General features: G+C 43.7%; 1 protein-coding gene across 4 annotated transcripts in view; it reads left to right on the top strand.

The window, feature by feature from the left end:
• Window positions 1-14,889, top strand: part of DENND1A (DENN domain containing 1A) — a 674,161-nt gene that overhangs the window by 348,075 nt on the left and 311,197 nt on the right. For all 4 annotated transcript variants that reach the window (XM_066580802.1, XM_066580803.1, XM_066580804.1 and 1 more), the window contains exon 11: window positions 9,700-9,745. In XM_066580802.1, coding sequence (XP_066436899.1) covers window positions 9,700-9,745 — 46 coding nt within the window. The remainder of the gene's footprint in view (window positions 1-9,699; window positions 9,746-14,889) is intronic.

Raw genomic sequence — 14,889 nt, forward strand, 5'->3', positions numbered from 1 at the left:
AGAATGAACATCATCTGTACAACTTTGTATCCAGCCCTCCATCCATCAGCTAAATGAAAGTGTTACTCTAAATATGAATATATATAGTGCTTAATCTAAATATGTCTCTCAGTGGAATACCTTAATGTTGAGCGCCGAACATAAAATCTCATCTGTCGACAGCAGATTTCAACTCTAGTGACATTCTAATTAAACACATTATACTTTCTAGTCCATCTCCTGATTAGCTGTAGATCATGTAAGGATGGACGTGGTGCTGTTAATTAACTTTCTCAGATCTGAATTTACATGTCTATATTGTGTCACCTTATGCTTCGGACATATTATTAAGGGTTAGGTTTTACCTCTCTCTTTTGATTGCTCTTTATTACTTTCCAAGTTCCATCCTTTTACATTTTATTCAAGACCTCTGCTTCTCACGCAGCTGAGTATGGCTACCATCATTGTAAGCTGCTCTTTAAGTGATGTTCATCATAAACTTAGAATTTCTAGAGGAGCTTCCTTGAACAAGTTTTCACAGCAAGTAAGTGATTGGATGACCTACATCTGTTTTTGACAGTGTGTTTTGAATTTCAGCTCATATAATTTTTCACGTTTTTACTCTTTTATATAACACATACATATTCTGCAGCACTGTATGCAGATTGTCATCACTCATATTGGCCCCTGAACTCATGATAAAACAACCTGAAATCACCTGTTAGTATGTTTTGGAGTGTGGGAGGAAACATGAGTAACCAGAGGAAACCCATGCAAACACTTGGGGAACATACAAACTCCATGCAGGTTTTGGAAATTTGAAAACCAAGACCAGCATAAAGGTTGGACATTGATTTGCATGAATGCTGCCATCCAATAGGTGGCGCTGCAGAGGTATTGTTCCATCTTCCTTATTTGCATATATTTCCCAGAGGAGCATGGATGACCTTATAAGCCTCCTCAATCACCTTCTAGGTGCTCTGCTTAAGGAGTGATAATGGCCTTTTCGACTTGCGTCATTGACCTCTTACTAGCAAGCCAAAATCCTACTGCACACGGAGGAGGGGCAAAAACCCTGAGACAGCTGTCTGTGTATGGATTCTGGCTTGGTTTTCAATTCCCAATCATTGTTGCATAGACCTGTATAAAGGGTTGGACTTTGATTTGCAGGAATGCTGCCATCCAATGGGTATTGTTCCATCTTTTTTATTTGCATACTTCTCCTCAACACATGACTTTGTTAGGGAATCTAACTGTGTCTTTGTACATACTTATTTGTACATGCTGTTCATTTCTCTTGACAAACCTATCTGGTGTTTGAAAACCATGTTTTAATGGACAACATGTGGTGGCTTTTCTTCAATGTGTGTTTGTATGTTACAGCTTCGAAATTTAAGTTGTGACAACATGGTGGTGAGAAAGCTTGGTCTAGTGTGCCATGTTGCTAGAGACAGGGTGCTTGTGGGATCCTCCTCATGGTGGGCTTTGGAAGGATGTAAGAGAAGGCAGCGGCATGCGTAAACCATGTCCTTGCAGTCCTGTGGTTAATATCAGGAGCACTGGTGTAACTGTAGGGGGTACAGGGGATGTGGTTGCACCCGGGCCCAAGAGCCTTAGGGGGCCCATAAGGCCTCTCTTCTCCATATAGGGAGCCCAGTACTATGAATAAAGCATTACAGTTGGGGGCCCTGTTACAGGTTTTGCATTGGGGCCCAAATTACACCTCTCTGTTACAGGGTCAAGAGAAGTTGGGGGGCCCGAAGATAAACATTTGCACCCGGGCCCATGAGCCTTTACCTACGCCCTGATCAGGAGAGTATAAGAACTTGGGTTTGGTGCCAAAGTCATTATTTGGTGGTAATTGTGAATGAGAAAGAAACCATTGCCGTTGAAACGGGTCAAGTAGTGACGCAAATACAGAGACTGAAAGACTGGCTTATGCAGAGCGTGCTGAGCCAGTAGCAGTAGACACGGAGCGCTAATAGTGACTTTGTAACCCAAGGCAGTAAAGGTAAGGTACCATGAATGCTGCTCAATAGGGAAGCCACACTATCAAAACAGTGTGCGCTGAGATGGGCAAAACAAGACACAGTAAAGTCGAAGACTGGCAGAGGGAAGCCCATAAGGTGGCCATGTGTCAGTGATGCACTGACACAACATTTAAAACTGTCTGTCTTGTATTGTCGCTAAATATTAATTTGTTGTTGCAAAAAAGCTGAAATCAACGTAGAAAGTGTTCAATTTTGCAGTGTACACTTGTGAAAGGGTTAAACTAACAGTCTTCATGGTGTGGGTTCAAGTGCCAGGACCCCTATAGTTCTTGGAATGAAGTGGACAACAGCTTAAGTTAAGATATATGGCTCCTTTCAGTCACTTTGTTGTACAGAAAACTGCCCCACCGCCTCATTGACTTGACCAGAGCTTTACTACAGTTTCCTACACAACAAGTGAATGAGAATGCTATTACGCAGGAAAGAGGCTGAAGGGTCCTCATTCTCTGGATCGATGGGGTCACAGAAATCAGACTCTGTTTAAAATGTTTTGGCATATTCTAGTGATATGGCATAACATTACAAGTTGGAAATACCCCTTTTTAAACTTAACTGTGTTAAGTTGTATTCCAGTGTTCCCATACATTGCTGTTTAAAGCGTACCTACTAGAGATGAGCGAGTACCCAAATTCTTGGGTTCTCATTATTCCACCCCCCCCCCCCCCCCCAAGCCAGCCACAAACTACCATTGACGTGCGCAGCGGGGGGGGGGGGGGGGGGCAAAGCTGGGGCAGGGTCGAACGTGACGTGATGCTCGCTCGAGTAGCGAGCACCATTGAGTATGCTAATACTCGAACGAGTATCAAGCTTGGCAGAGTACGTTTGCTCAACTCTAGTACCTACACTTTCAGATGACTTTGTAGAACAAGCTGCTGTGTTTTCATGAGGAATAACACTATTTCTGACCATATATGACTTTGTATCCTTCATTTTTAGGGTGCTTTTACACACAGGAGAGAATTTGGTGGCTTTTCAGCAGCGGAAATCCACATTAAAGTACGTCAAAAACTGGGCTATTGCTGCAGATTTTGAGGCGGTTTTTGATGTGGACCCCCGGCATATTTCAGTTTTCAATTGAAGTGGTAAAATTTGCATGAACAACCTCATCAAAATCCACCCCAATGGCTTGGATTTTGATGTTTTTTCTCTTGCGTTTTTGATACAATTACGGGGCAGAGTTTCTGCTATGTGTGACTGTACTCTTAAAGGGGTTGTCCCGCGGCGAAAGTGAAAAATTTTTTTTTTCACTTACCCCCGCATTCTGCCCTGTTAAAAAGAAAGCATGGGTTAGTTTTTAAAAAGCACATTCCGCTTACCTGCATCAGCGTTCTGCAGCTTCTTCTTTTCTTCTTGTGAAGATGGCGCCGCTGGTCTTCTCCCACGGTGGAACGCAGGTCTTCTCCCATGGTGCACCATGGATTTTCTTCTCCTTCCTTGCGTTCCATTGCCGATTCCAGCCTCCTGATTGGCTGGAATCGGCACACGTGACGGGGCGGAGCTACGATGACGACGCGGTGACCAGCTCTCCGGCACGAGCGGCCCCATTCACCAGCCAGAAGACCGGACTGCGCAAGCGCGTCTAATCGGGAGATTAGACGCTGAAATTAGACAGCACCATGGCGACGGGGACGCTAGCAACGGAGCAGGTAAGTGAATAACTTCTGTATGGCTCATAATTAATGCACTATGTATATTACAAAGTGCATTAATATGGCCATACAGAAGTGTATAACCCCACTTGCTTTCGCGGGACAACCCCTTTAACCAGTTTTCTTCTTTGCAGGCTTCCTTTCTGATTATCAGTTTTTCCTGAGCTGGTGGATTGGTGGAGACTAGCTGATATGTTATCTCCCATACATTGCACACATGCGAGTGAAGGATCTCCTCTTCTTTATCTCTCATAAAGAGACAAGCAGCAGCATAAAGGACATCATAGAAAAGTACTGACCAGTGTAGATGTGATTTCAGTAGCTGAAAGACCATAAAGTACTTGACTATAAGCTGTAATGACATGTTTGTGTGTGTCACTCTATGGGCTCAGTCACATGGGCGCTGATCCGCCTGTGTTTCTGCCCAATACAACAGCAGCCGCACTTCCGGTGCGGATGGCTCTCGACACCGGCCGGCAGATAGAACACATGGCCGGCAATGGAGCCGGTCATGCAGAGAGACGTCCGCACCGGCAGTGCAGCTGTTGTATTGGGCAGAAACGCGGGCGGATCATCGCCCGTGTGACTGAGCCCTATTACTGCAGGAGATTACAGAGTACAGTACTCAACAATTTCTGTCAGTCCCATAGAGCTGAATAGAGCATCACTGGGCATACATGACCAACACTGCATTGATAAAGGGAGGCATAGAACCCCTGTTCACGTGATATGTGGTAGGAGCAGTGGTTGGACCATCAGGCACTTATCACCTATCCTGAGAATAGGGCATACATTGTAAACTTAGCATAACCCCTTTAAAGAAAGTTTGCTCTCAGGACTACGGATTACGTGCCCTTTCTATGTTTGCTTGCACTGGATAATATTTGAGCTGTTGTCTAACCCTGATAATCCCTGTAAGATACATACTATATGCCCTGTATGTTACAGTATAAATAATACAGAGCAGTCTAACTTTTGACAGTAATGGATGGTGACTAATCTCATACAATGTAAACCCTTCTGCTGTATAATGTGCTGAACAATCCTTCACATGTGTGGAAGGTGTTAAGTTTATCTGACCCTGTAGTCGCTATACATTGTATGAGAAGCATGCTGCATTAGATCTTGAATTGTTTCCTTATTGTTACCCGATGTGGCTACATGATGTTCTTTTGAAGATTTTCCGTGCAGATCGTTCTACAAGATAACCTTTTGGACTTGTGGGACATATTTGCTTTCCGGTGAAATCACTGTGACCACTGACAAAGAAGCAGCTAATGAAAGCCACCCCATCATCTGAATTGTTTGCCCCGGCTTGCCTTTTTGCCACTGTTTGGAAATATTTTCTGTTCCATAGGGATCTCCAACACATTGCACTGACAGTTTCTGCAAACGTAAAGGAAAATGAATGATGGAGCAGAAACTTTAGCTTTGTGCCCAAGGAAAAATGTAGCTGCCTTTTGATTTAGTCAGAATCGCCATCATCATCATCACACAATGGAAAAACAGGCATTGCCAGAATCTTCTAAGCTTATGCAGTGCAAATATTTCTACTAATTCAGATGACCACAGCCATGATGACCATCATCTTCTAAGCTGGAGACCCAGCCATGGAGAAAAAATTGTCATATTACAACTTCTGCCACTGAGACAAACCTGGCTCATTGCACAAAAAAAAAAAGTCAAGTATGGTAGGTAGCAGCACTGGCGTTACTATAAGGGGATGCAGGAGATGCGGTTGTACCCGGGCCCAAGAGCCTTATGGGGCCCATAAGGACTCTGTTCTCCATAAAGGGAGCCCAGTACTATGAATAAAATATTATAGCTGGCGCCCTGTTACATGTTTTGCATTGGGGCCCAGGAGCTTCAAGTTATTCCTCTGCATTAAGGGGTTAAGAGAAGTATGGGCCCCAAGATAAACTTTTGCACGCAGGCCCATGAGCCTTTAGCTACACGCCTGGGCAACAGTGTTGATCCTTGAGAGCAGGAGACTTACACTATAGTGGCTTTCTGCTGTGGCCTATAGAAGGCGTCCCGAGTAGAAGAACCACCAGTGTTATGACATCTATTTAACATAACTGGGCATTTGGAACCTTTCCTTACAACGTTGACTGTAAGGCTGGGTTCACACGGGACGGAATTGCTGCGCGGAATGTCCGCACGGCAATTCCGCCCGTGGCTCCTAATTCCGGGATTAGTCAGCAAAGTGGACAAGGTTTTGCAAAAATCTTGTCCATATGCTGCAGGCAATCTGCACTGAAACTGACATGTCGCGCTGAAAACAAAGACGTGGCATGTCAATTCTTTTTTCATTTTTGCAGTGGCCTGTCTCTTCTCTATTGGGAGAGATGGCCGCAGCAGAGATGCAGGCGGCAAAGCCGCTTCAAAACCCGCGCTTATCCCGCAGAAATCTCGCAGTTTTTCGGTGCGGCCAAGCCACAAGATTTCCGCAGGATTTCCGTCTCGTGAGAACCCAGCCTAACAGAAAGTGTCTTCCTTTTAGTTCCTGTTCACACCTCGTAGCTTCCTCTGTTCCTGGATTGTATCATAGTTTTCCATCTGGATCATGCATTAGGTGGGAATCTAGATGGACTCATAGGTTTCCATTACTCCAACTGTTAGAACATTGAACAGAGTTGCTAGTTTTTCACATTTGTGCCCAAGGGAATAGCGTAGTCAACTGCAAACTAATGAAGGCGAAAATTCCGTACTAAATCCGCAGTGTAAAATTGGGCTTCAACTGATTTTTATTTTGCTTCAAATAGACACAAACATCCCGAGAATTTCCTTTAAAGGGAACCTGTTGTCGCCTCTGAGCCCCATAAGTACATTATGAAGATGGGGGAAAGGAGAACAACAGCGCTGCTGCACGGGATAGCCACACAAGGTTTCTTTATTAGGATGATGTGTTTCAGCGCCGAAATAAGTCTTCCTAATAAAGAAATCTTCTGCATTCCGCGTGGCTATCATGTGCAGTTGCACCGTTGGTCTCCTCTTTTCCTCCTTCTCTGGTTGGACCTGGGGTCGGATTGTCCATGGTCCCTGGAGGGGCTGCAGCTGCATTATGGTTTTCACACCTGTTGCGCCATCAGCACAACCCATACAGGTGAATGCCATACATCTATTTCTTACCGGTGACTCGTTGATCCTGTCCTTCAGAGCACTTCTTTTTCTTTTGATTATAAACTACATTATGGGGCTCAAATGTGAGGAACAGGAAGTCCCAGGGAGTTGTATTTCACACTCACCGGGCGCCCCATTCTTGTGCGATGTGCCTGGGAAGTCGGTGTATACACCTTTGAATCACATTATGTAGTTTATGGGGCTCAAAGATGATAAGTTTCCTTTTAAATCAGGGTAAAATATGTATAATAGAATGTGATGTGAACTACCGAATCCATGCTACACGCTGCTTGTGTTATGTGCCTTGTTTTAGAGCACTGGTGGTGCCTTGGCGACACCTAAAAACCTTACATCATTTTATTTCAGCCCCAGGTGGATTAAATGGGTTTTCTGGATGGTTAGAGTATGTTCACTCGTAGTGGATGTGCTACGGATTTTCCATCTGGATTTGCGGACGGAAAACCTGCAGCATATTACAGTAGCAGCAAGGTGGATGAGCTCCTACCACATCTCTTCCACACACTGCGGAGAAAGACCTGAGTGGAAATTGATAGGCAATGCCAATTTTGAAACCACAGCATGTCAATTCTTTGCAATGCATAGGATAACATACACAGCAAATGCATGGCAAAATCGGCATCTAAGTCAAGCGTATTCTGCAATGGAATCACTATATAAGCTGAGGTGAAATCCAAAATGGATGTTTACCGCTACATGTGGCCAAACCCTAAATGTCTGATTGATAAGAAAGAGTATTGCTATTTTTAATATACTGAAGAGAGAATTTGCCAGGGGAATTTACCAGGTCACTTGTGTTGCACAGATTTTGGGGCACACTTATATTTACAATTTTTTAAAATTTTATGCTGCACTTACCACTTTAAACTGGGTAGGGCTTAGAGGTGGGGCATGGCCTCTCACGGCCCAGAATTTCAACTAATTTATGCCAGAAACTGGTGCAAATCTGCGCCAGCTCATAACGTGTAGATTTGATTTTCTGGCGCAGGGACTGCCAGAAGTAGCACCAAATTTATTAAGAGCTATGTGCCTCTTAATAAATTTGGCTTGTCTGATAACAGCTGTTTAGTTCCAAATTGCACAGCCATTACCTTCTTATCCAGTCCTCCATGTCCGTTGTCTCCATACACTGCTATTTTCTAAGATGGCCACTGCATCCCTGCTGATATGCAACTTGAAACTACATTTACCATAATTCCCTGCTCTATACTTCCTTCCTGTGCTTGTCCCCAATAAGTGCTGCCCTGCTATTGGTCAGCAATCCGGCCCCAAGAGCACAATAGAAAAAAAAGCCATTCTTGGTCGTTCCTACTGAGAAAGCCCAACTTGTAGCGCTGGAATACCTACAGGTCGTATACAGAGCAACCTGGGAATAAACCCTTCTGAAGTGCCAGGAGACGGTCATGGTTGTTAGAGCTACAAACACAAAGTCCAAAGCAGAACCACATTGCAAACTTTAATAACTTTTGATTAGCATTCATTTGACAACAACTTTGCGTAACCAGAACACCCCTTTAAGACAGTCTTAGGAAACCTTCTTGATCAATCAGGGACTATCTATTTCGGTTATTTGCCATTTTAGCTTGCATCCAAAGCCCGTCTTCATCTTGTCCAAATGACTGGCTTGTCAAAGGGAATCTCTTAGATCTGCTCTGCTCCCCTATATGACATCAAAAGACAAAAAGAAAGATGCTGAACCTGAACCTGTCATTTTGCAATACGTATAATGTTATAACTTGTTTTACAAAGCTTCAGAGATTTATTTTACCTGTGGTCTCGCCATTCCGCTTAGTTCTCCATTGGGCTCCCGTGGTTACGACCTGTAGGCTCCGCTGTTTTAGTGGTCAGGCATGCTCAGTGCCATCAATTTCTGTAATGATGACACACTATGTACAGTTGTGGATGTGCAATCATTAAGTAACTAGCAGTGTGGCATTGTGGGAGATGTAGGTTTGTACTCCCCATTGGCCATTTTAAATAACCTGAAGCTATGGCCAGTGCAGTGGGCCTGATAGTTTATAAAGCGGATAGGGGAGGAAGTACATGCTCCAGCTTCACTCCCATTGAAATCAATGAAAGAGTCGTGGAGCTATGACACTTCCTGTTCCTCTCCTGGTCGGGACGGAATGTTACATCCTGACCATCAGAGAAACAGGAAGTGCCATAGCAGTGGGAGTGAAGCTCACACACACACGTCCTGTGCTGACCACTGATGACAATATCTGGCCCACTGCACTGTTAGTGGGCTGGACAATCAGCTGATGGATGGGGGTCCCAATGGCAGACCCCCATCCATCAACTACTGATGGCCTATCCAGAGAATATGTGATAAGTGGGCAAAAAGGGCAGACAACCCCTTTAATAAGCTGAGCTGTCAGTGGCTCCTGTCCTCTTCACATAATGTATGTCTAGCCACAGTCCTGATTCAACTGAGGTTTAAACTGCACAATCTTGTCATCGGTTGCGTTTGGCTGAGGCAATAAAGCTGATAACAAATATGGCTGCCATTACACAACGGTTCCATTGGGTTAACACCTATTGTTCAAAGGCACACCTTCCCAGATACACAGTCACATAATCTCGCTACTCTGCCTTCTTAACTAGAATTGCCAGGCAGAATCTTCGGAAAGCTGTACAACTCCATAAAAAATTAACTTGGTCTTTGCCAGACACAAAAAAATGCTTAATACGTGTTTGTTTGTTTTTTCCCCCAAATTTTGCATATGTAGTATTTTGTAGTATTTAATGGCAGCCAACTGCCCAAGATTACCTTCTCATTACTGAATTGAACTTCATTAGATAGGAGGAGGAAGACGCAGATTTATATTACATACGGTATACAGATACTAATTGATTCCTTGTTTCTCTATCTCTTCCAGTGCTCCAATGCCCTACCTCATAGGAATACACTCGAGCCTAATGGAAGTAAGTTGTACCTCTTTGTATGATCACAGAGTAAAGTGTCCTTTCATTTTATCTGTATATTTTACTTCTGCTAGTAATCTGCCTGTATCGGTTTTGGGCTCATAGACATGACTGCATTGAAACTCCCTACAAAAGCTGTAATACGGGCTAACCCCGGGCGGATTCCAATTGTGGGATCCGCGGCAAAAGCGAGCATTGAAAAGTATGTAAAATTGCTTTTTCGCTCACACTCGTGGATACAAATTGCGTATTTCGCGAGCAGAGGGAAAATCACAGCATGCTCTATTGTGTCGCAGATTCTGAGAGGACGGCTTCCATTGAAGTCAATGGAGGCCATCCGTCCCGCAGCCCATATACAATTAACATTGCATATAGGCCACAGGTACCTGCATCATCGCTAAGCGGCGATGCGTAAATGACAAATATTAATAAAGACCTAAGGCCGTTCTCAAACAACTGGATTTGAATTGCGGATTCTGCAAACGCCATCCGCGCAGACAATACACTGGCATTGAGAGGCATGGACTGTCGCTGGTTCACTCAGAAGTGTCAGTAGGAATTGTGGATTCTAAGAGCGGAAGAAAGCTCGCAGAATGCCCTATTTTATCACGGATTCCGCACGTATGAGCCCCATTGATCTCTATAGATGCATGCGATCCACAGTGCATATGCAATTAACATTGCATATGGGCGCGGATTTGCTTGCAATTCGCTAGGAGACCAGATGCAAAAGCCAGAATTTTGGGGGAAGGACAGAGTCAATAAACTGAAGAATGGTCGCCTGAGTGATGTTTGCCTACTTCTTGATGTCATTCCCTGAAAATGCAAAATTATGAAACCAATGATTTTAATAGTTTCATTCCCAAAAGCCCTTCGGAAATTGACATGCAGTGCAGAATTCAATTCTGAAAAATGTCGATTTTATCGCCGTTTCCGCTGCGGAATTCCCCTCTTTTCAATGAAATTAGTAACAAAACCTGCTTCAAAATCCTCACCAAAAGGTGCAGGCTTTCCATGGCTGCAGTGGAATGCCCTTTGGGGACAGACATACGCTAATGGCTCATATACAAGGAGGCAATGGAGCCAGAAAAGTTATGATGCAGTAAATGTTACATCAGTTTTGCTTCAATTACATATAGTATTCAGTCTAACATTCCAGGTTACATGTAGCAGAAATGTTGTGGAATTTCCACTGATAATTCTGCGGCATTTCCTCATCCAAAAGACTGTCAAAATCTGCACCATCGGTATGGATCTTGACTTTACTTCAGCAGATCTATCGCTCCCCTTGTCTTCATGCTGTCAGTGCTTTTCGGCACCCGCTGCCCTGTATTGTGCATCTCTGGTAAAGGTGATAGCACTTCCGCATCACCTGAGCAGCGGCGCTCACTACAGAGTGCCGGCATACACTGACAGCACGAAGACTTTGGAGGTGAGCGGAGCTTTATATCTTCTGAAATCGTCTATGGATACGCAGCCGATTTTTGAGTCAAAATGCACACTTCTAGTGCAGATTTTGACTCTGTTTTGGATGTGGAAATGCGGCAGAATTTGCCACAGAATTTTTTGTTGCAGAAATTCCACAGACTTTCCGTTATGTGTAAAAGGACCCTAAAGGGATTTTTTCTACCACAGAAAGTGATGGCAGATCGCTAGGATACACCATCACTTTGTGATTGGTGGGAATCCCATGGATTGCATCACCACCAATCAGAAAGTGATGGCGTATCCTCAGATTCCAGGAGTTCTCTCGAGCCGTGGACCTTTCACAGTTGCCTGCACAGATAGTGCCATTATATTGATAGGATTCTGATTGGAAGCCAGCATTTGTCGGTGCTGTAGTGGTGTAATTCAGACCTGGAGAAATGTTAGAGAGCTCTAAGAACCATCTTTAACCACCTGCAGCAGGGATAAGTGGACCCGGAGTAACACATCACTTCAGAATTTGTGTGCATCTCCTGCTTTCCCAGCAGTCATCACATCCAGAGAATGGCCATAGGCTCTACACGGAGAATTCCCGGTATGGCACTCATGTCATTGGCTAATCTGGTCAGTCAGGGCTGATGCCCGGGCTCACTTCAGCTGAATTAGGGTTGATGCAAGATGGAGGATGGAGCACTTGCCGCAGATCCTGCTCTCCCGCTGGCTCAGGGAACAGCTGCCATGGAGGACCTTTTATTACAGAAGCAGCGTGGCTGTGTATCATGGCGGTGGTGCTAGTGCCTGTGTCCTCATCAGACAGTAATGGCTTCTTTTCTAATTTAAATATCCGCCTGTCTAATTTTTTGTTCAATTGTGCACTGTGCTCAGCTCATTCACGCCCAGAGAAACAAGCAATGAATGGATGACCTCTCAAAGCAAAGATCCAGCGTCAGGTAATACTTGTGTTGGCGCACTCTGCCACTAATTTCGACCCTCCTACAACATGAGGACACTTTTTAGTATTTTTTTTTTCCAGGGCCATTTTAATTTCCCAGTCCGCCCCCGGTCACATCAGTCCCTCCAGTCCCCCTTTCCAACAAGCATTTACTGCGGAGTCTCTCCCTTGTCTGCCAGTAGTCACCGCTTGTACTTCCCTATTCCCCCAGTACACATAGTGCTTGTCATTTTACCCCCCAGTGGTCACAGAAGGGTTTCCTTAAGCACCCACTACCCCTAGTAGTGATAGCAGGGCCATCTATCAATAGTCTCAGCAGTGTCTGCTTTTCTTCCAATCCCTGGTACCAGAGCTCCGTTCACTGGCAGCACACAGCGCTACTATTGTTTGACAGTCTGCTGGAGCGGTTACACATTACATCTGTCAGAAGAGATGAATGCCTTGAATATTAGCCTGTTGCTGATGCTACGCATGGCAACATTACACCATGCATTTGGCACTGGGTTCAAGTACCATGCTACTAATTGCATGTGTAGTACAAGCCTGCTCACCAGGGATAACGTTATAGTTGCCATGGTGTTAATCACGCATATGTACCCATTCAAGCGGTTACATTTTCAGTCTGCTTAAGGTCTGGGTATTTGAACGAGGTGCCTTACTCCCTGACAATTTATATCACAACATCTACGGTAATATTATTGCTGTTTAGGAACATTTACTGTCTTTTAGACGCTCTTGTAAAAGTTAGGAATAGATATTACGTGTTTTTCCCTTGGACATCAGAACAAGGAATCCGTTAACAGGTTCCTTTTTTTCGACATGGATTTGCCACCACTGCAGTCAACTACATCGTGCCCTTCTTCTGTTCTGTTGTCAAAAAGCGCTAAATCAAGATATCGTTATCCCACCAAGTCATCGAGAAGAGACTAGACAAACTTACAAATTCCCCATTTTCCTTTTCTCTATACGGGAGATGTAGAGTTCTCGGAAGGTTGCGCTGGCCTTAAATTTTTGAGCATCTTAAACATACATTATAGAGCATTTTCAATACACTTTGCTGAACAGATGAGGGAATTGTGAAAGGACGTAAAGCTGTAGCAGGCTGTACGAGGGAGAAGTCATTATTTTATTTTTATAGTGCTAGGCATACTGAAACTGACAGAATTGATTAGTGCGGAGAAAGTATTGTACGATTCCTTTATAAGTTGGGAGCTAATCCGTCAGCAGCACATCAGCTCTGTCACTAAGGCCAGATTATATTACTTGTTCTGCGTCTCTGGGAATTTGATGAAAAGCCTTGAGCGTACTCTGCTTGTTCTCTGTCAGATATTAGGACCGAGACGTGGCTCAGTTTACGTGCACAGCAGAAGCATGGCTTGATTATTTCCTGTGTTTGATCACAGTAGGGTGCCATAGCATTCATCCCGCAAAAAGCTGTCTGCTATTTATGAGTTAATAAAGGCCAATGAAATTTCTGCACAGATAGAAATTATTAGGCTCATTATGAGGATCTTGCACTCTCGGGTCTCTCTCTCTCTTCCCTACTATTCTAAACGCACAAAGGAAAAACAATTGGCAGATGATGATGCTTGAACACCATCCGAGGTGTCAGTTCTCACCTGCCGAAAAGAGCCATAAAGGACAAAGATGGCTGCTCTCGCAGCACGGGATATAGCACATATTACTTGGGGATCATGTACTGTTTTTTTTTTTTTTTTCCAATGTCAACCGCAGACTATGAATAGGCAATGTAGTCACTTAGTGCACATTAAGGAAGCCTTTTAGACGCAAGTAAATCATTTCTACTGTGATAGGCATACTTTGAAACATCAACAATGGAGAATGTTGGTTTTATTTTATGAAGATGTATGGAAGGCAGATACGCTCTTTGTAAGAAAAGAAAGAATGAAGTACTTAGAAGGAGTTGTCGTTTGGCTGAAAAACTCGGCATGCAGTTACAGCTCAGGCAGATATGGCAATGATTAGAGTTGTGGTGTGATTAGAAGAACAGTCTTGGCACATGAGGCCCTAAAATTATTTTTTAAAATTATCATATTTATGTTAAAAAAAAAATACAGGAATCGGTTCACCATTTTGATTTGGTCGTTCTGTGATATAAATTTGTATAATCTTGAATTAAAGGGCGGGTTTAGCAATGGAGATAGATAGATATAAAAAAATATTTTTTTTTATTCTGTAATTTTTTAAAACTTATTTTGGTAAGTTTTGCCTTTTAACATCTTTGACCCCCATAATGTCATACCTCTGGGGAACATTCACAATGTTTTGTTTGTTTTTTTTGTTTTTTTTTATACAGTTTTCCATGGTAACTGGGGCACCTATAGAAGCCCCAACTACAGGGAAAAACACCCCCCTATAATGACATTTGTCACTGAGAGAGCTGGGATGGGGTCTGCTAAGACCCTGCAGCTCTAACATGCCTTTTGCTTGCTGGTGATCATGTGATCGTCCGATCCCATACACGCGTCAATCTTCTACTTCAGCCCCTTGGCTGTGGGTGACAGCTGAAAACCTTTCCTGCTCTTGCTAGATTGCAGGAGCTTTAATCCAGTGCCATATTTTTACTATAGCACAAGATTAAAGCCCAGGGCAAGCGCCATATATTTACAGAGCTTGGCCCTTAACAGGTTAGAAGACAACTAATACTGTTTATATTTGCATCATTGGAGGCTCCTTTTTGAGCCCCTTTTACAAGTTTCATCAGATTTGACTGGAAGCATAGCTGTTTAAGCAGCATTATTTTTCT

Source organism: Eleutherodactylus coqui, chromosome 10, assembly GCF_035609145.1.
Source record: "Eleutherodactylus coqui strain aEleCoq1 chromosome 10, aEleCoq1.hap1, whole genome shotgun sequence".
NCBI classification, from domain to species: Eukaryota; Metazoa; Chordata; class Amphibia; order Anura; family Eleutherodactylidae; genus Eleutherodactylus; species Eleutherodactylus coqui.